Source organism: Mauremys mutica, chromosome 5, assembly GCF_020497125.1.
Source record: "Mauremys mutica isolate MM-2020 ecotype Southern chromosome 5, ASM2049712v1, whole genome shotgun sequence".
Classification (NCBI taxonomy): Eukaryota; Metazoa; Chordata; order Testudines; family Geoemydidae; genus Mauremys; species Mauremys mutica.
The window spans coordinates 46,738,260-46,765,921 of record NC_059076.1 but is presented as its reverse complement, the minus strand read 5'-3'; the positions used below and the strand labels follow the sequence as shown (position 1 = coordinate 46,765,921).

At 43.9% G+C, this 27,662-nt stretch overlaps 1 protein-coding gene across 1 annotated transcript in view; it reads left to right on the top strand.

Moving 5' to 3' along the window:
- The first annotated feature begins 1,884 nt into the window (after positions 1–1,884).
- Positions 1,885–27,662, top strand: part of ANKRD50 (ankyrin repeat domain 50) — a 59,512-nt gene continuing 33,734 nt past the window's right edge. Inside the window, exons 1-2 of the mRNA XM_045018706.1 lie at positions 1,885–2,171; positions 3,157–4,384. Coding sequence (XP_044874641.1) covers positions 3,906–4,384 — 479 coding nt within the window. The 5' untranslated portion in view covers positions 1,885–2,171; positions 3,157–3,905. The remainder of the gene's footprint in view (positions 2,172–3,156; positions 4,385–27,662) is intronic.

Here is a 27,662-nt window from a genome sequence, read left to right as displayed (position 1 = left end):
CACCTTCTTCTGTAGTATCTCTGTCCCTGTAATCACTATCTCCTGTTCTCTCCATGGTTGATTTACTCCTTGTCACCCTATTCCCTCATTACTCCTCTTTTTTGCCACTGTCCTGCTTTGTGGCATCTTCAGCCTGAAGCAGGGAAGAAATGTCCTTGGAAGTGTGTCGCACTGCCTTATCCTCACTCCTCAGAGTGACTCCAGATGGCAAATCATCTTCTGCCCCTATATAGGAGGCTGGCAGTAGTGCTTTTCCCTTGCTCTGACTCCCCTTTCTGTGCCTCGTGAATGGGACAGAGACTGTAGTGAGCAGGTGGTAATCTTCCACTCCCCATAAAGTGTGAGCTCTTTGGTTCTGCTGAACGACAGCATATCATCCCTCCTAGCAGCAGCAGACTTGGAAAAGCTATGATTTTGGCTTAAATGAATCATGAGCAGCAAGGGAAAACTGTCCAAAATCACATTACTGCAAGTAATTTGTGAGAGTTGGCTTGGCAAGGCTGCGCTTTCTGTCAGCAAAATGAAATTTGGTATCTGAAATGGGACAACTCAGTGTAAAATGAGAAAAGGCAGTGGAGTGGCAGGACAGAGTGAGCTTATCAGGTATGGGTTTAATTAAACAAAAAAAGAATTCAAGAGATATAGCAAATCTAAATGCATTATTTCTGCATCTCTGTGGTTAGAACTGCTGTTTTGTGAGCTTTCTGTTTAATCTTAATTTTTTGTATTTAGCTGTGAACTGTGTGTTTTTGGCAACTAACAGTTTTGGGTGGTGGTTTGTAGATCCATGTAAACAGACTGAGAACAGGCACGTGGAGCAGAGCCTCCAACCCTGAGCGGCTGCCACCTGCAGGGCTTCTCCAGCTGGACAAGAGAAGCAGCTCTAAGCAAAGCTAGCTTTAGGAGGCTTTCTAGCCTGCCACACCTCCCATGGGTAGGGATGCTGGAAGAATTTGTATAGCAGGGGTGCTGAGAGCCATTGAACCAAACTGTAAACCCTGTATGTAATGGAAACCACTTCAAAGCAGGGGATGCAGCAACACCTCCAGCACATATACCTGTGGAAGGCAGTGCAGGAGAGTAGGTGAGCTGGGGAGGGAGGTGGTAGCTGGTGGAGCCTTTATTAAACCTGTGCCACTACACAAAATCCTGGGGGTGGTGCTGGCAGGGTCAGCAGGCCCGAATGTGGGATGCTCCTTGTGACTTAACAATGCAGGACCCATTAAAGTGCTGTGGGTGCAGGCTTTCCTCATGCTCAGGTGCATGAGTATTTCTCTTGCAAAATTTCAGCAACAGCAGTGCAGGGGAGCCACATTTGGGTATTTACTGACTCTGTAAAATGACGATGTGACCCTCCCCACAAATAACGGGCCGGTGCGAGGGGGGGGGGGGCTCCTGTAACTCCCCCTCCGCCAGCGGCAGGTGCCGGCCACGCAAGAGCTATGGGGTGGCAGGTACTGCTGAGGCGAAGGGGCTGCCGCCTGTGAACCCCCGCTGCGTGCATGGGGCGAGCCAGCCCCACCTGCCACTGGGGTGCGCGGGGAGTTGCTGCTCCCGCTGCGATCACGCGCTAGGGGGCGGGGCTGAGTTCCCTGGCTGTTGCCGATAGTTGGGGGGAGGCACGAACGCTGCAGGACAAAGCCCCAGGCGCGGGGGGGAGGTGATGAGGTAGTGGAAGGAGACAGCTACGCAACTCATCTCCCTCCGCCGCGAACTATTTCTTTTCCCAGATGTCATGCAGCATCTGTCCCACCACGCCCCCTCCCCAACCGCCGCCGCCGCCGCCGAGAGGAGGGGGAAGAGGCGGGGCCGAGAGGGGAAGGGGCGTGGCCCCGAGCGCAGGGGCTGGGGCGGGGCGGGGAGGAGCCGAGCGGGCCAGACGGGCTGAGACAGTCACGGACCTCGGGGCTCGGCAGCGAGAACAAGGCAGGGGACGGGGCAGAGCCGCGCCGCGCGGGAGCAGCGGCCGGCGGGGAGCGGAGGTGGCCGGGGAAGGTAACCGAGCAGCTGCGGAGGCCGCTTCCCCAGTAGCCGGGCTGGGGGAGCCGGGCGGCGGCTGCTCCTGCTGCTGCAGTCGGCGCCGCTGCTTCCGTCCGAGCCTGCGACAGAGCGAGCGGGGGCTGAGCCTGTGTCTGCGGCTCGAGCCGGGCGGCTGCCCCCCGCCCGCCCGGGTAGGCAGGGGGACGGGGACGGGGACGGGGACTGGGGCGGGGGGTGGGGGGAGGCGTTGAGCGGTGCGAGCCCGGGATAGGGGCCGGCCGGGGAGGTTCGGAGGGCCCAGGGGCTTGGAAAAGCTGCACACACCCGGGAAGGAGGAGGGGCGCGGGGCTGCTGCTGGCTGGCTGGGAGCTTTGTGCCGGGCGCTGTGGGCTCTGCTGCGCGGGGCCGGGGGGAGGGAGGGACAGGGCGTGTGTCTCCAGTGTGGAGTGTATGAGAAGCAGATGGGGAAGCGCTCACAGCTGCTCATTTCGACAGTCCTGGTGTAAAAATGTAGCTCGACCAGCAGGACCTGGGTGAAGTGACTCTGTATCACCTGAAATGTAAAGCTCGGCACTGGGGACCTAAAGCGAAGAACCAAAAAAAAAAAAAAAAGACTGAACCCAGCCGGGGGGATAGTACAGATAACAGAAATGTGCTCCATAAGAATAAACCATAGGGTGTTAGTGGTGGATGTATTAAAATGGGACTCCAAGAGGCTGCTCTGTGCCCTAATGCATACAAATCATGAACAAAGAAGTGTGTAAAGAGAGCTGCGGACAGCACTGGTGTGTAAAAATGCACCTGGCAGTAGAAAAAGCAAGTAAAAGGAAAATCAAATGCACAAATGTTGGTAAGGAAGGACGTTCAGGATAATAGGGTGCATGTGTCTCCTTCTTAGGATCAGTGGGAGGCTTACTTTCCTCCATGTGGTTTTGAGGTAAATTTAAAACCACTCAAAGGATGTGAATGTGACTGACTGAAGCTCACACCCATAGCAGAAATACAAGAATCTTGACTAAAATTATTTCTCAGTAAGTTTGAGACTAACTTTGAGACTTTCAGAAATTGGTACAAATGAGGAATATGAATTCTTGGTTTTAGCAGATGTATAGTAAAATCGTGATGTGATATCTTGCATCTGGAGTTAAAATCATTGTCTTGTTCTTTATTTCATAGGTCTAGAGAAGAACTTTGTTTTGACATCTTGCAATTGAGATCTCTGAGAATGAGTTGAGGAAGAATTCAGAATCTGGAAGAAAGCACTTGTCCTATATTAAGGAGGTGTTAACATTTCCCCATCAGCTCTGCTACATAAGAGATCATAATTTGAAGCACTTCCCCTGGTGCTTGCCCAGATGTGTGAAGCCTGCAGTGTTTAGTATTTATACAGACCACTTCACAACAAGTGGTACAGAGCTACGTGTTTGCAATATAAATTTTACTTTTTGAAGAAAAAATCTTCTTTGTATACCCCTCGGAAGCTATATTTTACTGTGGACAGGTTTTTCTCGATGTGAATCCAGAGAGATTAATGTTTTGAATTGAGAGGCATCTAGTACATACTGAAAAAAAAAAACTTTATTTCTCTAGATGCATTGTCTCCTCTGTACTCTGGGAACATGCACAGCTGTTTAAACTACAGTTGTAGTCATGGAATTGTTACCTTTTGAGCCATATGAGAAATATTATTGAGCCTTTGGTACCAAGCATCGCTTCATCACGTAAGCAGTTGAACACGCTACACTCTAATCATGATAAAGCATCTGAATGGAATGAGTCTGATTGTCTTATAAAGAGGCTATTCTTTTACAAGAAGGGTTAACTCATTTTGTCACCCTGTGGCAGATGGATCCTTATATCCAGACTTTAAGATGTTGAAGGTGTATTGATGCTTATGACCAATCCCAAGGACAAAGGTCTACAAAATGGCTCAAACGAGTTTGCTGCAAGGGAAGCAGTTTTACTGTAGGGAGTGGGTTTTCCACAAGCTTCAGCACTGCCTTCAGGAAAAAGCTAACTGCAGCAACACTGCTGCCAACAAACCATCTCTTGTAGCAAATTCTGGGAATAATGCTGGTGTTGTCTCGGGGAAAGGAACTGCCTGGGGTGTGTTGTTGGTAGGAGGGCCTGGTAGTGGGAAGACAGCCCTCAGTACTGAATTATTGTGGCCAAGCTCACCTGCAAGCCTACAAAGAGGTTTGCATCGCCAAGCTCTAGCTTTCCACTTCTGCAGGGCTCAAGACTCTGACACACTGTGTGTGGGAGGGTTTATTAGAGGTTTAGTTACCCAGATCTGCCGCAGTGGACTCATCCAGGGATATGAAGACAAACTAAGAGATCCTGCAGTTCAAAGTCTCTTTCAACCTGGGGAATGTGAGAGGAATCCTGCTGAAGCATTTAAAAGGTAAAAAAAACAAAACATGTTGTGTTTTTATAGTGCCTTTCATCCAAAGAGCCTAAAGCACTTAGACAGGAAAAATATGCTTTTTCTTGTCGCATCATGGATTGTTGATCCCATGGTTTGCTCCCATAGCTTCCAAAATTGTCATGGGTGGGAAAAAAAATCTAACTTCCTGTTCCCATAGCTCACATAAATCCTCATTTCAAAATATAGTTATGGATATAAAAATATCCAGAGCTATAATTAATATTTTTGAAGGGATAGGGCCTCAGATAATAAATACTAAAGTCCATGAGGGATGGGGGGGGGGGCGGTAGATTATCCCACATCTCCATACTTCAGAGGAATTGCAAGAACTCTGCAGTATCTGATACTCGCCACTGTCAGACATGATAGTGGACTAGGTAGATTTTAAGAATTGCCATCCTGCATCAGACCCTGGCCTGTGTCCCACAAGATCAGGTAGGAAAATGTTAAGTCAAAATGAATCTATCCCACTTACATATGCATGGATTGCACTAAATTCACATAACTACTTACGGAATTATCACTCTTTCACAGTATAAGGGGGTACAGAATCATAACTATTCAGTAGGTATTTAAAAAAACTAGGAATCCATACTCTGTGTAGAAGTAACTTTTTAAGATGTGAGGCTTTAATTTTTTTTAGCAAAATCATAGAAATTGAATAACTGAGGGAAATCACTAGCTCAGCAGTGCAGTATTCATTTCTACCATCGGTGCCCCTTGCAATACAAAAGTGTGTTCAACATGCTGTTGAAAGTATCAGAGGGGTAGCCGTGTTAGTCTGGATCTGTAAAAGCATCAAAGAGTCCTGTGGCACCTTATAGACTAACAGACATTTTGCAGCATGAGCTTTCGTGGGTGAATACCCACTTTGTCGGATGCATCCGATGAAGTGGGTATTCACCCACGAAAGTTCATGCTCCAAGATGTCTGTTAGTTTATAAGGTGCCACAGGACTTTTTGATGCTGTTGAAAGCTTTTTATCCACAGCAGGAACATTGATAATCACAGTGTTTGTAAAGCAACTTACACAAAGATCTTTAGGAGTGTATATTCTTGGAGGGGAGGTCTGGCTGCAAAAGAGGTTAATTTCATCTAAACAATTAAAATGAAGGAAAAAATGGTAAAGACAGTGACTCAATACAGTATTTGTAGTGGAATACTGGCATTTTTACCGCTAGGTCATTGGTATGAAACTTTCCCAAGTCAATAGTAGCTAAGTCATGGCTCTCAGGTAGCCTTTGTGAACTTTGTAGTGGTCTTTGAAGTCTAAGTGGATTAATGTCCACATTATGAATATCACCATAAGAGTTTTTCCTTTCAGTCTCACCAGACGGGTTAGCTAAACAGCCACTGAGACTGAAGAACAGTACCTGATCACATTGGCAAAGTGGAATGAGGGAAGCATACCTGTTCTGTTTTTGCCCTGTGGATACATAAGATTTTAGGTCTGCAGTGCTTTCAAACCAACATTTTTCAGAAGCATTAAGTTGATCATGCCTTCTTCCACACACACACACACCCCTCCCCTCTATCCCCCCGCTAAAGTTTAAAATAGACCATGAAAATATTCAGGCCAGTTTAATTACTTAATTTGCAAAGTTCTAAGCATATGCAGCTCCTAATCTCTCTTGTCTTTTTAACCTTGTTTTTCAGTACCTTTACAGTCTTAAATTCTCACATCCACGCTTCAGCTTAGTACTCCCAGTGCTAGTAGTATAATTTCATTTCTCTGTTTGCAGTCACCAGAAGTGAAAGTGACCAATACCTATCTTTAAATCAGGCACCAGCACTAGCCCCTGATGGGCAGAATCAGTGAGTTCCATGCAGAACCTGTTGCAAGTTCATAGCCTAGAAATGGAAAATATTTTGTTTTATAAATCTAAACAAGCTTATATTGTTAACTCTACTTGCCTATTGACCTAGAAAATTTTTCTTCTCCGATATTTTAGGTTCCCTGTGAAGATTAATTTAGAGACAACTTAGTTTGACACAACTGACAAATAAAACTTCATAGTGAATACTGTTTAATAGGACATGACAATGTGAAATGTTTATGTGCTAAGCATGCATGGTTTCAGCAGTCTTGGGATATGCTTTATACTGTTCACTATGAATAAAAATTAATTGCAACCCAGAAAAATGAGGCTTTTAAAACTTATTCATATTTTAAAATGCCTTTTCTTCATAGAAGGTAAAATCAAGTAAACAAATATATTAAACAATGAAGTAATCTTCTTTCTGCCACCCGTTTATAATCTTTGAATTGTGCATCCTGTTTTAGGAACAAATTCAAAGAGAAATGAGATCAAGAGTGTGGAAAACTTGAGCAGACCTCCTGATAAATGACAGTCACTGGATGTAAAACTAAAAGAAGGAATTGCTGCTAGTAGTACTGCTTTTGGGAACTCCTCTTGATAAGCACATTTTCTGTCACAGAATAGTTTGTGAATGAACACAGTTGCAGCTGAAGTTCTTGCTTTAGATTCTTGTCTGTCTTACCTTCACTCATTGCTGTTTCCTTTAGATGTTCTAGATTCAAAAGACTCTGCAAGGATGAAAGCTTTAGATTTAATTTAATTGCAGAAAATGTCAGATGGAGCTATGCTTTTACTTAAACCAAATCTGTACTTGTTAGAAGTCCTAAAGTTAAAATAAGAGAATACAACAATGGCCAAGTATCAGAGGGGTAGCCGTGTTAGTCTGGATCTGTAAAAGCAGCAAAGAGTCCTGTGGCACCTTATAGACTAACAGACGTACTGGAGCATGAGCTTTCGTGGGTGAATACACGCAGCCGACGAAGTGGGTATTCACCCACGAAAGCTCATGCTCCAATACGTCTGTTAGGACTCTCTGCTGCTTTAACAATGGCCAAGAGGTTTTTTTGGAATGAGTACCTGAAGTTAGGTTCATATGCTATTTTTAGACACACCATTATGACTAAATCATAGAAGCTTGAAAATTGGACCACTTTATGTAACTTAGTTCATGTCTACCTTGGAACACTCTGCTGGTTTAGTTAGTGTGTTATACTGTACTTATAAAGTGCTTCTAATATTGATGCAGCTATACTGGCAGACCTGCACTTTGTACTGGTATAATAAAACTACTCCCAGGGGAGAAACGTGCCGGCACAGCCCTGTCAGTCAGGGATGACACCTCTTCACATCCCTGACTGACCTAAGTATGCCAGCAGAAACTTATATTGTAGACCTGGCCTCAGTATGGATTTGAGCATAACTTTAAGCATCCAGTGTTGAAAAACATGGGCAGTATTAATAAAAAATTACCCTTAGGCTTCAAGGGTACGTTACTGGTACAGTATTCATTTTCTTGAAAATTATATTGGTTATTTAAGTTACTTGTAAAGTCCTAATTTGGTATAGCGGTTTTTCATATTAGGTTGATCCTGAATTTTTAAACTTTGAAACTGTATAAACTTTCAAAACTATATAGACTGTTTATTTGCGTCTTCAAAGTTTAAATGCAAATGATTGAAAATAGTCCCAGTTGGCCAAGGGAGTGAAGACTGAACATGGTCCTAAATCAGTATTCTCTGCTGTTAGACTTTCAATCCTTCCTACTTGTATTGGATTCTCCCAGTCCTCTTTTTTTCTTTTGTCTTTTTACTGTCTCCCTCCCCGGTCTGTGCTTTTTGCCTCCCTCCCTGTCCTCTCAGATCACACTTCTGTACATGGTGCTTCACTAGTGAGCTTGCTGCAACACTAACAGTGAAGCAAATGCAATTGCCCCTTTCTGCTGCTGAGGGCTCAGAGTATAGACCCAGTAATGGAGGGAAGAAAGCAGGAAAGAAGAAGCAAGAGTCTGCCTCTCCTTTTTATCCTATTTCCTTATCCCTAACAGAACACCTCCAATCTCAGCAGAGTAACATGCCTATGCTCTTTCTGCACACACATCTTTTCCACTGGTGCCAGCAGGAGCATTATGACAGTGACAAGATTCTGCTCTGCTGATACCACTAAGTGTTTTATACAAAGGAGCAACTCAGGTACAGATGTAATCTTCTGTGGGATTCCCTTGCTCCTGAAACAAGGTAAAACCCTTATTCTTTGTGGATTTAAAGGTGCAGCGCACAGTTTAAATGAAAAGAAAATAGAGTAAAGGTTGAAGTAAAAGGGACCAGAAACTAATAAAATGAAAGGGAGGAGGGACACTAAAAAATAAGAGGGCTTAATATTATAGGGAATATAAAAAGGCCTGAGGGGTAAAAATTGAAGTCAGTGGGAACTTGAATCTTCTAGTCTATCTTAATGAAATATTTCCCCTCTAGGTCATTTTAAAATTCAAATAAGTTTAGAAGACTTTTACTACTTACTATATGGTGGCTGTGACAGGGCAAGATTCAGTAGTCTCAGTGCTCATATGTCCACACTATGCAGCCTTCTACCTTAACTGGCATAAATTAGTTTATTTACTTGACCATCTCAGCCAGTGTTGGAAGAATAGTTGTTTCCCTAACCATTCAATGTTGTCATTCTAGGTCAGGCAATGAGGTATATTGGCAAGGTGGGGTAGTGGGCAAGCCTGCACTTCTGGTGACCGCTGTGCCTGCATTACGAGTATAGGACTAGACTCCACTGCTGTTAATGATACTTTCCCTGAGCACTAAGGTGCAGGTATTTAAAATGCACCTATCACCATGCTGTGTGGATAGTAAACAATATTTTCACTTCTAATTTCCCTAAATTGAGTAGTTATTTATTGGACATTATAGTGCAGTGCTTAGCTGCAACACAGATTAAAGTTGTGTTTAATGGGAGCTTATCTCTTTTAAAAAAAACAAAACATTGAATGGCAAAAATCAAAACAAAATATAAACTTGGAGTGCTATTTGAATTGTGTGTGGTGGTTCATATATCTCCTTCTCTGGCAATTCTCCTGGCCCCTTACTTTCCTTTGTACCCCTTTTTAAAGAAATTTCAAATACTTTGGGATCTGTCCTTTGGCCATATTATTTGCTCCTCATATGCTGATTTCTAGAATATCCATTATATGGAAGTAGTGTTTGCCTATAGTATATTCTGTAACATTTTTACCATGATGGAAAATAACTGCATTAAAGCAAGCCTGCTGAATTGTCATTTAGGGTGGAATTGAAGGTGAGCAGGGGGAGAGAAATCATCCACTACCCTTATAGCTCAGGAGACATTTCCCTTAGCTGGGAAAGAGGACAACAGGAATTCAAATCTTTTAACTTTTTAAATTCCCAGGCAGTTAACTACCCTTGTTATTGACTAAGGCCATGAACCCCAGAATATGAGAACGTAAAGGAAGAGCTTCTCCGAGTCTGATGTTACATGGAATTCTTCATGGAAGTCCCTGTAGCTGATAGGTTGTCATCTGTGCTAAACATAGAGGGCTTTTCTTTGTACACTTGCTTTTAAATAGAGATAAAATGTTATGGAAGCATGACTTATGTGTGGCATGCCACAGCTCTTTCTCTTCAGGAGGGTTTTCACAGGAGCAATTTCAGCATCACAGATTCTCCAACTAATTCCCATGGAGGTGCAGCTCTTCTTGATTCTGAGGTGTTATCCAATGAGATATAGCAAAGTTGTATTTATTTAATTTTTAAAAAAAGGCAAAACAAGGAAATTAATAAACAGAACTACATTTAGTGACAGTTAAGGTTGCAGCAGGATATACCCCATCCACCCAAAACATTCATAGGCATGAAAATAACGTTAAAGGGAGAGACGTCTACATTCCTCGTCAGCTTCCCATATTCTAGAGTTCCATAAGGCTTTCACTTCCATTTCCAACAGGTATTTAAAGGCTATATATACACCTCTACCTCGATATAACGCGACCTGATATAACACGAATTTGGATATAATGCGGTAAAGCAGTGCTCTGGGGGGGCGGGGCTGTGCACTCCAGTGCATCAAAGCAAGTTCAATATAACGCGGTTTCACCTATAATGTGGTAAGATTTTTTGGCTCCCAAGGAGAGTGTTATATTGCGGTAGAGGTGTATATATTCCTGTTTTGTCAAACTTGCATTCTAGTGCAAAACTTTAATAGTGTCAGCGGTGTTAAAGCACTAGAACTTAAAGTGCATGGAATGTGCAATCACATATGCTGATCTGCTTTATACAAAAGCATAGGAGGAGGTTACTGAAAATTTTTCATTAGCTGAAGTTGGGGTGTATATATTGCTTTTGGGTGTCAGAGTTGGAAGTGAAAGTTTATGTAGTACTGGAGTACATCGTTTTGGGCAGCAGTAAATCATACATTCAGAAGTTGCCATATAAAAACTTATGTGCATATAAATTTACAGGATGGCTAAGTAACTTTACCTACATTAGTAGCAGTGTTGTTCACTTGAATGACTGTTGTGTGTGTTTGAAAAACGATGTGTAAAGGACTGGGGCTGAAATAAATTTGTTAGTCGCTAAGGCTCCACAAGTACTCCTGTTCTTTTTACTCAATCTGTGTATTCTGTCTGCTTCTTTGCAGACAAAAGCTTACTATCTCCCCCTCCCCCCAGCAATATTGACTCTGCAGTGCTATCAGGGAATGAATTGGATTTTTTTTCTGGCTGCTGTATTGTCAAAAAAGTTCCAATTTCAGGATGGCCTTTACTCCCTTTAAGTGTTGAGAACACGCTTTGCTTTCACATTGAGTTTTACAGGTCTTGCAGTTAGGAAAAAAAATCTACTTATTTAGTGAGCAAAAGTGGTGTGGAAGTCCTCTGAGAGACCATAAATATACACCACCACCATAATCCTATTTTTTTTTACCGTTGCTTGTCTGAGCATAGTCACATTTAAGAGGAAAAGGCTTTGCTTTTATTTTTTTTTGTTTTTTTTTGGCTTAAGTGTGTTAATATTTTAGTATGACTAGTCAAATGAGAACTATGAAGAAGCTGTTCTTTTTATAATAGTAATTTGAATGTTCAGGAGTTACACAGACTTTATCGAGTAGTTAATTAGTATGTTTCATTGTTTGGACTGTATTTTCTTATATTTTATTTATTTGAGGCACCTTGCTGGAAATATATGAACTAGATTGTGCTTTAGATTGATGGTGCTTACTGTTCAATTTTTAAAATATTGAACGTGGTAGATCTTCACCATTGAGGCAACAGTCAGTTCCCTTTTGAATGACTGCTGCCATATGTGGTTCTTGCTGCTTGAACTCTGACCAGTGGGTGTCTGAAACTATGAAGCTCTACATCACTAGCTGCTGAGGCAAGAGTTTTGTCTACAGATGATCCTGGCTGCTTTAAAGGGGAGTAGAATGGGCCTTTGCTATTTTACCCATCCCCACCTCCCTAATGCATAACTACAGTGCTGTCCACTTCATGCTGTTTATCTGCTCTGCTGTTTGCAGCTGGCAGCAGTATGAAGTGGACACTATCTTTGACAGTTTCACTGATGCCCATAAGTTCAAAATGATACCTGTGAGAAAGGTCTTAACTTTGAGAGTAAAAGGTGAGGGCATGGCACATGGATGTTCAAGCTTTTCCTTTTTCATAGAGCTAAGTTTAGTGAAAGACCATACAACCATCAAGGCTGGAAAAAATTACCAGATGTGTATTAGCTAGAGGCTGATAAGAGAGACTGACTGTGGTAACAAGCTAGATCTAGTCTCTGGACAGTTGCAGTAGCCCGGTGGGTCTCAAACTTTTGTACTGGTGACCCCTTTCACATAGTGAGCCTCTGAGTGTGACCCCTCTTATGAATTAAAAACACTTTATATATTTAACACCATTAGAAATGCTGGAGGCAAAGTGGGTTTGGGTTGGAGGATGACAGCTCGTGACGCCCAGTTTAAGAACCCCTGCAGTAGCCTAAAGCTAGGCTGCTGTGAAGTAGGAGGGTGTTGATTTTTTCTATCAGTGTGCTGTCTGCAGTTTGCTCTGTCATCTTTTGTATTTTCCTCTGGAAAAGTCAGATAACCTGACTCGTCATACCCTATCTTCTCTTACTTGAGTCCCCTGGCTGTTGCAGTGAGTCCACTACATCCTTCCCCCTCCTCCCAGCTCCTGGTTGCTGGAAGACACTACCACAATCATCCCTTGGCTTCTGTTTTGGATCCTCTTTCCCTGTGAATAGCTCTAGGCAGTGTCTGCTGTGATCATAGCTTCCCAAGCAGCAGCAGAGTGAAATGGTCATGGTTCTTGTCAGCCTTGCTGAGTCCTTTGGGTTCTAAAGAGCAGCAATGAAACTGACCTGACTGATTTCATTCTGCTGCTGTTTAGGAAAGCTCTGAACACATAATAGGCAAATATAAAAGGCCACTTTTTAAAAAGAAGTTATAAAAATCCACATGTGCATACATGTTTTGTATGTAAACATTCAAGTCCTTTAATCTGTCTGCCTAATTTTCATGTAACAATACTTAAAACTGATATTCTCTTCTCTATAACTCCCGTACCAAAGAGTCAGCCATAAAAAATATATATATATTTTGCTTTGAACTCTTGATTGCTGGCTATGAAATGCTATGCCAAGAACTTCAGCATCAAGTGGATATGATAAACTGGAACTTTTAAAATAAACTATCTACAACAAGACTTTGGAAACAGTGCAGATTTTTTTTTGACTGAAGAAGCTTAAACGTAGCAAATATTTAATCTCTTCCTATGCATTAAATAGTTTTTGAAGGCTCTGTATACTGTTAAAACATAGGACCTTCTTCTCTGTTTACAGTAGACTGTGCTATTACCTACAAGATCAAAAGATCTTTTGAGATCTAGCTAAAACCCCAAAACTGACCAAGAGCCTTAGTGAGAGAAGTAAGGAACAAAGCAAAATAAAATAAGCCCATAAAACTAAACTGTAACTGTATCCTCTGTGGGTTGTTATACTTTGAAGGCTACAGTATATAAATGCTAAACATTGTTATAAATCACTAGCTGTCTTAAATTTTTGTTAACTTATTACTATCTGCAACAGTTGAAGTAGACTATCATGAATACCATTCTTCTCTGTGCTTACCTAACAGGACTAAATTAGAAATTAATATGTAGTTACATGATTTAGTAATTCACTTCCTGGGTTTTGTACTAAAGAATGTAGCATTTGACCCCTAGCTTTTATTATGCAGTAACATTATTCTAAAGTAGATGTTATTGAAAGCCCAAAATAATGCAAGGGTCACGACACAGACTGAAGATAACTCCAACACAGAGGTGAAGAAATAATTCTTTCACTGCAAGGAACCAGCACATAAGATTAAAGGGAAATTGACTACTCAAATGGTAGTTCTGACTGAACCTTTTTTAACTTTCTGTTGTAAAATTGCACATTTCATAGGGAAAATTCTTTTTTTTTTTTTTTTTTACCATGCATCATTTTCCCATTTAACTGTAATGTAACCTCTGGCTACTTTGTGATAGGTATCATACTCCATTTTGAAACGGTATAAACCAAAATATGACTCTTCTGGGCTGCCTATTAAGTTTTTACTTATCACAATTAATAAAACAGTGTCTTGTGTAAAGAATACTATACTTCCATGTTCTCCCTCTCCAGCTTGATGCTCTAGAAAATTAGAAAGTTAAGTATTAAGTTTAAATACTTGGTGACATTTCTCTAGAAGCTTTTCTGTTATGGAACCTCTGTAATAAGTGGGTCATGTAATAATAGTGTTATAAGGGTAAGTTAGATTTGTCTCTTTAATATGTATGGAATCATTGTGAACACATGGAGCATAATACCATTTAAGATTTTAACCTATTCAGTTTGAATTGCTCTAAGATAGTTTCCCTTAAGGAATTTTAATTATGACAAATTATGGACCTTTCTCATCTTGTATTTTAATAGACACTAATGTTTCGTCTTTCATCCACCTAGTGCAATCTTAATTCTTCCAGCTTTTCCTGTGAAGTATTTCACAAGCCTAACAGCTCCTGCAGACTAGACTAGAACAGACTAGTATATATTTTAGTGTTTTGAAACCTCTTTCATGTAATCAATTTTTTCACACTTAACTGGAAACATAAAAAACAAGCCTAGTATTCTTATAATGAATTTCTGTCTACTTGCTTTAAGATGGCCCTACTTAACTAGTTGTCCGGGTTTATTTTTTTCCCCCACAGCCAGGATTTGTGGCAGTGTTTGAATTACTTTTTTAATTAGTTGTCCGATAGGTGACTCAGTGTTCAAATTCTCTTTTTTTTTTTAAACCACGCAAAAGATTTGAAACAAGCCCCTGTGAACTAGCAGAAATTGAGTATGTCAACACAAGCTCCTAGAACTCTGAGAGAAACTAGCATTTAGAACAGGGGTTCTCAAACTGGGGGTTGTGATCCCTCAGGGGGTCTTGAGGTTATGTGAGGGGTCACAAGCTGTCAGCCTCTTCCCCCACCCTTCAGCCCCACTTCACCTCCAGCATTTATATTAGTGTTAAATATAAATAAGTTTAATTTATAAGGAGGGATCACACTCGGAGACTTGCTGCGTAAAAGGGGTCACCCGTACAAAAGTTTGAGAACCACTGATTTATTGCGGAAAGCAGAAGTGGAGCAATACTCTGAAGAGGACCTAGGTCTTGTCCTGGAATAGATGTTAATCCGTGGAATAGCCATGTATCAGGAAGACTGGTAAATCTGCCATGTCCTGTGAGGTAGTAGTAGCTATTAATTCACTTTAAATTAATGATGCTATGTAACATCCACAAAGATATATTTCCTGTTTGAAGAATCTATTCTCTTTTCCATTTGTCTTTTAGATTAAGAGGCCTAGAGGATGGTGATAATTTACATATCTTTTTAAATAAAAAGTTGGGGTGGTGATGGGGATGTTTGCATGGAAGGTGGCCTTTGAAGGTGGTATTAAAAAGTGGGTTTTAAAGAGGGTGGGATCCTGTCACAATACACTAAGATAATTCATGGTATGGGTGGAATGGAAGAAGGCCTTAGGATGCTATCTTTTGCTTTCGAGGTGGGGCAGGCAGGATGTGATCAAATGACCAGAGAGAGCTGCTGGCATGTAGATGTGCCACACCTTGAAAGCAAGGACAGGAATCTGTTTGCTTTAATACGTGATTTGATAGGGCCACTAGGTATTGTCAGAAAGGGGGAGGTTAACTGTGTTCTATGTATGGGTCAAGCAAGAAGATTTTGGCAGTTGCATTGTGGATGTACTAGAGGGAGAGCAAGATAGGAAATAGTGGGGCCACACAAGAAGAGTTGCAGTCCAAAGATTGTTCTGTTGATATGTTCGTTGTACATCCCTTCCTCGTTTTATATTTTTGATATTTTTATAATTGGTGATAAGAACATAAGAACATAAGAACATAAGAAAGGCCATACCGGGTCAGACCAAAGGTCCATCTAGCCCAGTATCTGTCTACCGACAGTGGCCAATGCCAGGTGCCCCAGAGAGAGTGAACCTAACAGGCAATGATCAAGTGATCTCTCTCCTGCCATCCATCTCCATCCTCTGACGAACAGAGGCTAGGGACACCATTCCTTACCCATCCTGGCTAATAGCCATTTATGGACTTAGCCACCATGAATTTATCCAGTCCCCTTTTAAACATTGTTATAGTCCTAGCCTTCACAACCTCCTCAGGTAAGGAGTTCCACAAGTTGACTGTGCGCTGCGTGAAGAAGAACTTCCTTTTATTTGTTTTAAACCTGCTGCCTATTAATTTCATTTGGTGACCCCTAGTTCTTATATTATGTGAATAAGTAAATAACTTTTCCTTATCCACTTTCTCAACATCACTCATGATTTTATATACCTCTATCATGTCCCCCCTTAGTCTTCTCTTTTCCAAACTGAAGAGTCCTAGCCTCTTTAATCTTTCCTCATATGGGACCTTCTCTAAACCCCTAATCATTTTAGTTGCTCTTTTCTGAACCTTTTCTGATGAGCATGATATAAATGCCTAGAAACCACATCCTTCTCCTGTGTAGCTTCACAAAGTGTCCCAGGAGACAGCAGGAGGGGGTCTACTCATGGGTAAATCAGATGTCGTGTGCAGCTGGTGAAAGTTTGTATTCTCACCAAACTCAAGAAGATACTAGCTTTCATCTCCACTGCTATATACCTCTATCATGTCCCCCCTTAGTCTTCTCTTTTCCAAACTGAAGAGTCCTAGCCTCTTTAATCTTTCCTCATATGGGACCTTCTCTAAACCCCTAATCATTTTAGTTGCTCTTTTCTGAACCTTTTCTGATGAGCATGATATAAATGCCTAGAAACCACATCCTTCTCCTGTGTAGCTTCACAAAGTGTCCCAGGAGACAGCAGGAGGGGGTCTACTCATGGGTAAATCAGATGTCGTGTGCAGCTGGTGAAAGTTTGTATTCTCACCAAACTCAAGAAGATACTAGCTTTCATCTCCACTGCTATATACCTCTATCATGTCCCCCCTTAGTCTTCTCTTTTCCAAACTGAAGAGTCCTAGCCTCTTTAATCTTTCCTCATATGGGACCTTCTCTAAACCCCTAATCATTTTAGTTGCTCTTTTCTGAACCTTTTCTGATGAGCATGATATAAATGCCTAGAAACCACATCCTTCTCCTGTGTAGCTTCACAAAGTGTCCCAGGAGACAGCAGGAGGGGGTCTACTCATGGGTAAATCAGATGTCGTGTGCAGCTGGTGAAAGTTTGTATTCTCACCAAACTCAAGAAGATACTAGCTTTCATCTCCACTGCTATATAATTTTTAATCATAAGAAACTTAAAATGACTGGCATTTTAAACCCTGGGGAAGCAAGAAACTTTTTTTTTTCCAGTGAATTGCCTTAAAATTGCAGGGGACATTATCTTGGGCATGAGGAGTGGCAATGGTGGTACAGGTATATTTCATACTAGCTTTGTCCTTGGGCTAGTCAGTATCAGGTAAACTATTCAAACCATTTCATTAACCTATTGCATACCTAGCAGTATGCAGCAATTTTAAAATCAACTCCATTAGTAACAGTATCGTACTATGCTGCTACTTCCTGTTTGAGCCTTCTCTTCCACCCCTCACCCCACAAAAATGGAACTGTGATTTTCCAGAAATCATGAACTACAGAAAATTCTGTAACATCTGCATTAATTTGATTCACTAATCCCAAATATATTTTATGCTGATACTTTTCCTGATTTATTTACTTTTTTTTTCTTAAAACAAACAAAAAAAAATCCATGTCTTTGGTGCCAGAAGACACTCCATTTATAACTCATTCGTTCCTTTATATGATACCAGGTTAAAAAAATAGTGGTAGTACAATATAACAGCTATCAGTTGCCCTATTCTATTATAGATAATGCTAAAAATGGATCTTAGTAAATAAACTATAGAATAAATACCAAAGTTAAGTGTGCAGTGAGATAGTATCAGACATATATGGTGATGGTCTTACAAAATGTTTTTAAAATAAATGACTGGACCATAGAGATACTATACAAGGATATATGGGAAATTAATAAAACTTCATATGAGGAACTGTATCCCCTAGAAATAGAAGGGAGAGAAAGAGAAACAAAATAACCACATAGACTGTATTAGAGCAAAGAAAGAATGGAATATACTTCCCAGCAGCTACGGGCTACTGAAATTAAAGATTTAAAGCAGGGGTCGGCAACCTCTGGCACATGGCTCGCCAGGGTAAGAATGTGCCTGCCGTGTTGATAGGTTCGGCCGATCGCGGCTCCCATTGGCTGCGTTTCGCCGGCCCAGGCCAATGGGGGCGGTGGGAAGGCGCGGCCAGCACATTCCTCGCTTGGGCCACTTCCCACTGCCCCCGTTGGCCAGTGGGAGCTGCCATCGGCCGAACCTGGTGATGCGGTAGGTAAACAAACTGGTCCGGCCTGCCAGGGTACTTACCCTGGCGAGCCGCGTGCCAGAGGTTACTGACCCCTGATTTAAAGCTATCATTTTGACTCAGTAAATGAGGGAAAAAGACACATGGTAACGCAACAAAAGATGGAAGATCCTACCCCAAGTATACAGCCAGTTACAAGATGAATTCCAGCAGAACTCTTTCATGTTAACCTAGTATTTGTGGAACTGGACTTCTCAAAAGCTTCATTTTATTGTCTAGCATGTACACTGAAAATCCTGAAAGATGTGTAATTAGACATATGGTGGCGTACACCTAGGCTGCTGTACCAAGATGGTTCAAGAATCTCATGTCACATAGAAATAGTCTCCATAGCTCCCTATTGTATTTTTTTTCTCCTGAGATCAAATATATTGAAGAGACTAACATTAAACCAAGATTGTTAACCTGCTGTACCATTACTGAGTCACTTTGTGCATATGCAGTGTGATATACATCTCTACCTCGATATAATGCTGCCCTCGGGAACCAAAAAATCTTACTGTATTATAGGTGAAACTGCGTTATATCAAACTTGCCTTAATCCACCAGAGTACGCAGCCGTGTGCCCGCGCCCGCCCCCGGAATGCTGCTTTACCGCGTTATACCCAAATTCGTGTTATATCGGGTAGCGTTATATTGAGGTAGAGGTGTAGTGCCTTTTATTACATGATTACAGAACAATCAGAAGTGTAATTACCTAGAATATAAACTCAGAATACATCTGTTGAGTCACATTGTCAAGTGTATTCTTCTCTAATAGTTCAGTGCACCAGCTCCTCAGCGTCCCCTCTCCCTGCCTTTTCTGTGGTTAATATTTGCTTTGAAAGTCAATATTTATGATCATCTATACAGAAGTCAGTCTCTGCTGATTGTCTGTATATAAATTCAGTCTAGTCAGATTTGTCATTTGCTTGTTATGTTCCCCACTTTGGTAAAGTGACCAATCTAGAATGCATACAGTTGTGGAAACTTGGATTCAATTTAATAGTATGTTCAACTAACATTGGTCATTGAAGCTGCTCTATTGACTGTGAGTGAAGATTGATTCTGTATGGCTAAGGGAGCTGGCTAATTACTGGAGGTGAATAAAAAGACCAAGTTGTTTAATTTTGCAATGCATTGGGGGGAGGGATAGCTCAGTGGTTTGAGCATTGGCCTGCTAAACCCAGGGTTGAGAGTTCAATCCTTGAGGGGGCCACCTAGGGATCTGGGGCAAAATCAGTACTTGGTCCAGCTAGTGAAGGCAGGGGCTGGACTCAATGACCTTTCACAGTCCCTTCCAGTTCTAGGAGATAGGATATCTCCATTAATTTAATTTATTTTATTTTATTATTTATTTATTTTGTTACCAAATTGGTATAAAACTAACTCTGCAGTTTTATACATTCTGTTGTACATCAAAATGAGAGCACTGATTGGTCAACTTCTTTTTAACCTCATTCTTTTTATAGTGCCTTTTATCAATAATTTCAAAGTGTTTTCCAAAGGAGGTTATTATTGTTCCCGTTTCCCAGATTAGGAAACTGGGGGGAACACAGAGCACAGTGACTGTAACTAGTTTATGGGTTGGTTGCCAATCATATGATCTTTTTAAAAAATAACTGATTAAGTCCATGGAACAAAAATGCCCTATTATTCATGTTTACTTCAGTGCTTTCTAATAAACATTAAAATATTTTTTTAACTGTGAGGTTTTTCAAAAATCTAGTTAATCCTAATTACCCTGAGCCAGCATGAGAGATTCAAGGGGATATTTAGAAGCTAGTTGAAAACCAGGAAAGAAAAGGTAATGATCATTTAGTGTAAATTGTTTTAGTCATCTGATGTATAGATCTTAATTTGTGCCACAAAATCAGTGTCTCTGGAATATTTAGGAAAGAGGAGGGGCTGGAAATCAAAGTGACAAGTTACATAAAGTGATCATATTACACCTCCAACATAAAGGAAACATGTCCTACTTGTAAATATAAGAAATAAGCAACCTACTCCAGTCCGCTAATGGGCATGAGGAAAGAATTTTCAACTACAGTTCGGTTACTATAGTCATGTTTCAGTTGTCGTCTTTTCCTACTTTTGTAAATGTAATCTGGTCACTTGCAAAATACTCCCTATGGCCTTACCACTACAAGAAAGCATATATTCCCCTAATTCTGCTTCCTGTGAGCTCCCCTAAATTTTATGCTGTGCTTCTAGAAATCATCACTTGAAGTTATCTCAATCATTAATGGTGTTTTTGTTATAGTCTACAGGACAAGTGAGAATGGGGCCTCATTTTGTGAGGCACTGTACAGAAGAGCACTCCAGGCAGGCAAGGCCTTTGCAAAGAAGCTAAATGAATTCTTTGCATCAGTCTTCACTGCAGAGGACGTGGGGGAGATACCCACACCTGAGCCATCCTTTTAAGTGGTAGATCTGAGGAACTGTTCCAGATTGAGGTGTCAATAGAGGAGGATTTGAAACAAATTGATAAATCAAACAGTAATAAGTCACCAGGACAAAATGGTATTCAACCAAGTGTTCTGAAGGAACTCCGATATGATGTTGCAGAACTACAAACTCTGATTTGTGAATCAGCCTCTGAACTAGATGAGTGGAGCATACTAATTTAATGCCAATTTTTTTAAAAGGCTCAGTAAATCTAACTTCCTCATCAGGCAAATTAGGTGAAACCATAGTGAAGAAGAGAATGATCAGACACATAAATGAACACAACGTGTTGGGGAAGAGTCAACACAGCTTTTAAAAAGGGAAATCATGCTTCACCAATCTATTAGAATTATTTGAGAGGGTCAAAAAGTACGTGGGAAAGGTAATCCAATAGAAATAGTGTACCTGGATTTTCAGAAAACCTGTCAGAGTGTCTGACACCAAAGGCTTGAAAGCAAAGTAAGCAGTCAGAAGCTAAGAGGGAAGGTCCTCTCATGGATCAGTAACTAGTTAAAAGATGGTAGGAATAAGTGGTCAGTGGAGAGAGGTAAACAGAGGGGTTTCACAAGGATCTGTACTGGGACCAGTGCTCTTCAACATATTCATAAATGATCTGGAAAAGTGGGTAAACAGTGAGGTGGCAAAATTGGCAGATACAAAATTACTCAAGATAAGTCCAAAGATGACTGGGAAAAGCTAGAGGGGGATCTCACAAAACTGGGTGTTTGGGCAGGAAAATGGCAGATGAAATTCAGTGTTAAGTGCAAAGTAATGCATATTGCAAAACATGCCAACTCTATATACAAAATGATGGATTAGCTGTTACCTCTCAAGAAAGAGATCTTGGAGGAGTCATGGATAGTTTTCTGAAAACATCTGTTCAATGTGCATCAGTCAAAAAAGCTAATAAAATGTTATGAACCATTAGGAAAGGGATAGATAAGACCAAAAATAACATAATGCTGCTATATGAATCCATGGCATGCCCATACCTTGAAGACTGTGCAGTACTGGTTGCCCAATCTCAAAAAGGATATATGGGAAAAAGTAATATCTGGGGAAAAGGTACAGAAAAGGATAACAAAATTGATTAGGGGTATGGAACAGCTTCCCTATGAAGAAAGATTAAAAGGACTGGGCCACTTCATCTTAGAAAAAAAGAGATGAGTAAAGGGGAGATAAAACTGAGGTCTATAAAATCATGAAGGGTGTGGAGAAAGTGAACTACGAAGTGTTGTTTATCTCTTCACATAACTCAGGAACAAGGAAGGGGTCACCCAGTGCAATACGCAGCAGTTTAAAACAAACATGAGGAATTACTTCTTCAAATACACAGTGAAACCGTAGACTTTGTTTCCAGGGGATGTTGTGAAGTCCAAAAGTATAACTGGGTTCAAAAAAGAATTAGATAAATTCCCGGAGTACAGGTCCATCAGGGGCTATTAGGCTATTATGGTCAGGGATGCAACCTCATGCTTTGAGTGTCCCTAAACCTCTGACTGCCAGAAGCTGAGATTGGATGACAGGGGATGGATCTCTTAATAATTGCCCTGTTCTGTTCATTCCCTCTGAAGCATATGCCACTGGCCACTGTTGGAAGACAGGATACTTGGCTAGGTGACCCATTGATTTGACCCAGTATGACCATTCCTGTGTTCTTATGTATTGTGCTTTCCTTCAGGCTAACTGGAAATTTGGCATATCTCTGAATAAGTTAAATATTGTCATTTAACTTATTTGTAGTTTTTGCCTACAACAGATGTAGCAGTGGGATTTTACCAGTGCAAAAACAAAATAATTGCTGAGAGAAACCTCAAAGCCACAATTATAACCATAGCTAAAATAAATGCATATGGAGAGATTTCCCCCCAATGGCCTACAGTCCACAAGAAATTACAAACCTTGCTTTGTTTTATAGCTATATTGCATGTATGTTGAGGGAGTTGTATACCAGCAGCCAAACACAAAGTTTTGCTTTGTAACTTTAGCTGGTATGTGCTTAGTGATTTTCGGGTCTAGATCCACTAAGGGAATTTAAGCTTAGCATTTCAATAGCCAAGTTTAGGCACCTTACTGCCTAGTGGAATCCTTAGTCCTAAATTAGCTTCCTCAGATATGGAAAGTGTTCGACACCTAAGAGTGGGATTCACAAAAGCCAGCAAGCTGAGCAGAGGAGAATCTAAGTGAGCCAGTAGGAAATGATGAGGAGAGTCAAAAGTTGCTGAGTGCCTAACTCTGCACAAGATTCCCAGCTGTGAACCCTCCCCTGTGTTTAGGCACCTAACCCAAATCCACTGTTCCATGTTGTATAAATAATTAAATACTCATTGGGCTAGGGAAAGTGAGACTACCCTAACTACTGGCTATAGAGTCATTCACCTAGAATGTGGGAGACCCAAATTCAAGTCCCTGTTCCGATGAATATTAATTATTTGTACAAAGTGCAACAAGTTCAACAGGACAGATTGTGAGAGACCCACCTCAGAATACCCTATAACTAGGTTTGGTGGGATTAGATTTTTATCTAAATGTTGATATCATTGCACACATACAAACTGATGGAAAAATATTTCCATAGATGATGATCAAAATTTACAAATAGCAAAGAGAGAAAAATGCTACTTGAGAATTTAAAGTTTGAATTAAGGATACTTATTTTGTATATTTTGACCTGTGATGTTGAAAATGTGTTTCAAAAAGTTAAAAACTTTATAATCATTGAATCTCAACATCTGCTGTCATTAAATAATATTGTCTGATCCTCCATAATTCTGTGCAGATAATTGCACAGGGGGCGGAGGGGACTTAAAAGCAGATATCTGACATTATTTTAAAAATTAAAAAATGAAACTCCGCCAGGTGTAGTAAGATGAGGCCCTGAAATATAAACTCTTGTGTCAGAGGCCTAGTCTGAGGCCTGAAGCCTGAACCAAAGTACTTCCAGGCATTGTTAAGCAAAAGCTGGGCTGCGAGCCAGAGGCAGGCCTCACTCACAGAAGTTGGCGAGAAGAGGGTTGTTAGAAGAAGGTGCATTCACACATATAAGTGCTAACAAGAGGAACTTGTGCCAAGATGGCACCTGGACAGCCCGATACAAGGACACTCAATAGACATAACAAGGAACAGGCAAGTGCATCTTAAAGACAGGACAGCATGATGGATAGATCTGTTTGTTTGGAACAACATGATCAAAGGGGAGACAGCACCCTAATGAGCCAAGGGGCTGTACCTCAGTAGGGATGAGTAATCTGTCCTCTAACTATAAAAGTAGGTCCCGGAGTGCACATGTTTGTCCAGCCTAGGGGGCAGTGGAGTGTCCTGCCACTGACTGAGCTGTGTCCATTGCCGGGGGCACATATTCGTAGCATATCCTGTAGAGTCTATAGGAAACTATTACTGTGCTTCGTTTGACAATAAACCTGGCTTGGGTTCCTTCATACCTTATTAGAGTCTGTGGTCTTTGGGGGTTCTCTCGGGGTTTGCTGTGTCAGCAACCTGCGCAGAGATGGAGCAGCACACAGAGGGAATGCGCACGCAGCCAACTGCTATCATCATCGAACAAGAGCAGAGCACCACACCAGTAGCTCCTGACAACACCAGGCTTACCTATAACCCAGTTGTTTAGAGACTTTCTTGAGAGGTAGAAGGCAGACACAAATGGATTTGAACCCTACGTCCTCAGTGAGGTCTCTAACCACTGGGATTAAAGTTTTTTGGTGGTTCGGGTTCTGTAGTTTCCCCATCAGAGTGTTGCTTTTTTAAGAATTCTGAAAGCATGCTCCACACCTCGTCCCTCTCAGATTTTGGAAGGCACTTCAGATTCTTAAACCTTGGGTTCTTCTTCGAGTGATTGCTCCTATCCATTCCATTGTAGGTGTGTGCGCCGCGCGTGCACGGTTGTTCGGAACATTTTTAGCCTAGCAACTCCGGCGGGCCGGCTGGCGCCCCCTGGAGTGGCGCCGCCATGGCGGCGCATATATACCCCAGCCGGCCCGTCCGCTCCTCAGTTCCTTCTTTCCGCCCGTGACGGCTAGTAGGAACAGTGGAGTGATCTGCTCTCCTCCACAGCCTTAGCGTTCTCCGAATCCTTAGAGTATATAGTTATCATAGTTGTTAAGTTTTGTTAATAGTTCTATAGTTAGTCTATAGTTAGTGTTACGATAGTCATTAGGGAATTAGAGGGGTTAGCCTTCTTCTTCCGCCCCGGTGCGGGCTTATGCCCGGACCGGCGGGTTTCAAGCCCTGCGCGGCTTGCCAGCGGTCTATGCCGGTGAGTGACCCGCACGACTCCTGCCTCCGCTGTCTTGGAGAGGCGCACCGGTCGGACAAGTGCCCCATTTGCGTCGCTTTCAGGCCTCGCACGAGGAAGGAGCGGGACTCAAGGTTGAAACAACTCCTCATGGAGTCGGCCCTCCAACCTCCGGCACCAGCACCGGCGGCGCCAAAGACTGCCTCAGCTAGCAGCGCGCCGACCGCACCCAGCCGCCCCGGTGCCGATGATGCATCTCGGCACCCGGCACCGAAGACCCGGCACCGCTCCATCTCCCCGGGAAAGAAGCGCAAAGTGCCGAAGACGGTCTCGGACAAGCACAAGAGACCGTTAGCCCAGCCGCCTCCGACTGTAACGGTGCAGGCTGAGGCTGTGCACAAAACGTGCACCGTGCTGTCGACTCCGGCGCCGCAAGGCCCGTCGAGTCCGGCACCGCCCGGCTCCCCGGTACCTACCGAGGAGGAGCTGAGGCTGCCGTCCACGCCCGAGGCGTTCGCGACGGCAAGACATTTGATTGACCTGACCGCTGATGCAAGCGCTCAGCTGCCGGTGCCACCGGTGCGGACTCTCAAGTCTATGGGGAAGCCACTTATGATGCGCCCCCCGTCCCCGGGCCTCCGAGCTGATCGCAGCACCGCCGCCAGATCTCGGTCCCGATCTCGCTCACGGCACCGCTCCCCACCGCACCGGGCACGGCGATCCACGTCGAGACGACGCTCCCCGTCCCCTCGCCGGTCGCAGTCCCGGTACCGCTCCCAGTCGCGGTACCGGTCGCACTCCCGACGACGTTCCAAGTCCCAGTCGCCGACTCGCCGGCACCGCACCAGGTCCGGCTCCAGGCACCGCGAGAGGCGTCGAGAGTCACGAAGCCGCTCCAGGCGCCGCCGCACGCGGTCCAGATCCGCATCCCGGCACCGTCGCTCGCGCTCCCGGCACCGTCGCTCGCGCTCCCGACACCGCAGGTCGAGCTCCCGGGGCCGCCGGTCGAGCTCCCGGGCCCGCAGGTCAACCTCCAGGGGCCGTAGGTCGAGCTCCCGGCACCGCCGGTCGACCTCCCAGCACCGAGCCACACGCAGGTCCCGTTCGCCGGCTACACCACATGACGACCGGCACCGCCCGGCGGCACCGCGGGGGCGCTTCACTACGGCACCGGACGTCCGCCCGGCCACCGCGTCGGCCCCCCCCTGGCCATCAAGAGAGCCCTCAGTCGCGTCCCCTGAGGGCAGCGCCATTGACTTCCGGGCGGGGTCCCTCCCGCCAGAGCAGGGACCTCAGCAGTGGGGATTTTGGGTCCCTTGGGCCGAACATGAACTGGGTCCTCCCCTTCCGCCGCGACAGCCAGGCTCGGTGCGGTCGGTACCGGTAGCCACGGTCAGCAGGCCGCCTCCGTCCCCCACTCCACAGGCCGCCGCCCACGGCACGCACTTGGGCCATGAAACGCGGGCACCTATTCCCGCAGACACGGAGCAGGCACCGGAAGAAGTGCTACCCGGTCCTTCCTCATCCTCCTCCCCCGATGAGGCGGTGGCAGGGGCGGCACCGTCGGAACCTCCGCCGCTCGACATCAAGGCACACCAGGACCTTCTCAGAAGGGTAGCTAAGGCCATCAACCTACCCGTGGAAGAAGTCCAGGAGGTGGATGACCCCATCACAGACGTGGTGGGAGCGGAGGCCCCCGTGAGGGTAGCACTCCCCTTCATCCGGACAATACAAAAGAACAATGCCGCTATCTGGCAGTCGCCCTCCTCTGTCCCGCCTACGGCACGCGGAGTTGAGAGAAAGTATTCGGTCCCCCCGAGGGGGTACGAATACCTTTATGTTCACCCGGCTCCGGACTCTCTCGTGGTCCATTCTGTTAATGACCGGGAGCGACACGGACAGCCCGCCGCTGCGCCAAAGTCGAAAGAGTCCAAGCGCATGGACTTGTTAGGCCGAAAAATTTACTCAGCGGGCGGACTCCAACTCCGCATCGCCAATCAAATGGCCCTGCTCTCAAGATATACATTCAACATCTTGGGCTGCCTAGGGAAATTTACAGAGCTCACCCCGCAGGATTCCCGCCGAGAATTCTCGGCGCTGCTGGAGGAAGGAAAGCTGGCTTCCCGTACCTTGATTAAGGCAGCGGTAGATGCAGCGGACTCGGGGGCCAGGACCATAGCATCAGGGGTAACCATGCGTCGCATTGCATGGCTTCAGTCCTCTACTCTGCCGCCGGAGGTCCAATATACGCTCCAGGACCTTCCTTTTGAGACGCAGGGTCTATTCTCAGAAAAAACTGATACTCGCATTCAGACCCTAAAGGACGGCAGAGTGGCGATCCGCACATTAGGGATGCACACGCTGGCCACCCAGAGGCGCTCCTTCCGGCGTCAACCTTATCGGCCCTATCAGTATAACAGACCTCGTCCGCCTAACAATCGGCGCTCAGCCCCCTTCCGCCGCAGACCATCGGGCGGGCGGCGTAACCAAGCCCAGGGATCGTCCAAGGCCCCTCAAGGCCCAAAGACGCCCTTTTGATGGGACGCCCGAGGGCCGCCAACCTCTCTCCAATCAGGATCCACCCCTTCTGTTTTCCGATCGCCTTTCCCACTTCCTCCAGGCGTGGTCATCTGTAACATCGGACAGCTGGGTCCTCAGCACTGTCCAATACGGCTACCGCCTACAGTTCATCTCGCCCCCTCCCTCCCACCCACCCTCCCTGTCCCTCTTCAGGGACCCCTCTCACGAGCAAGTCCTCTTACAGGAGGTCCAATCTCTGTTGAG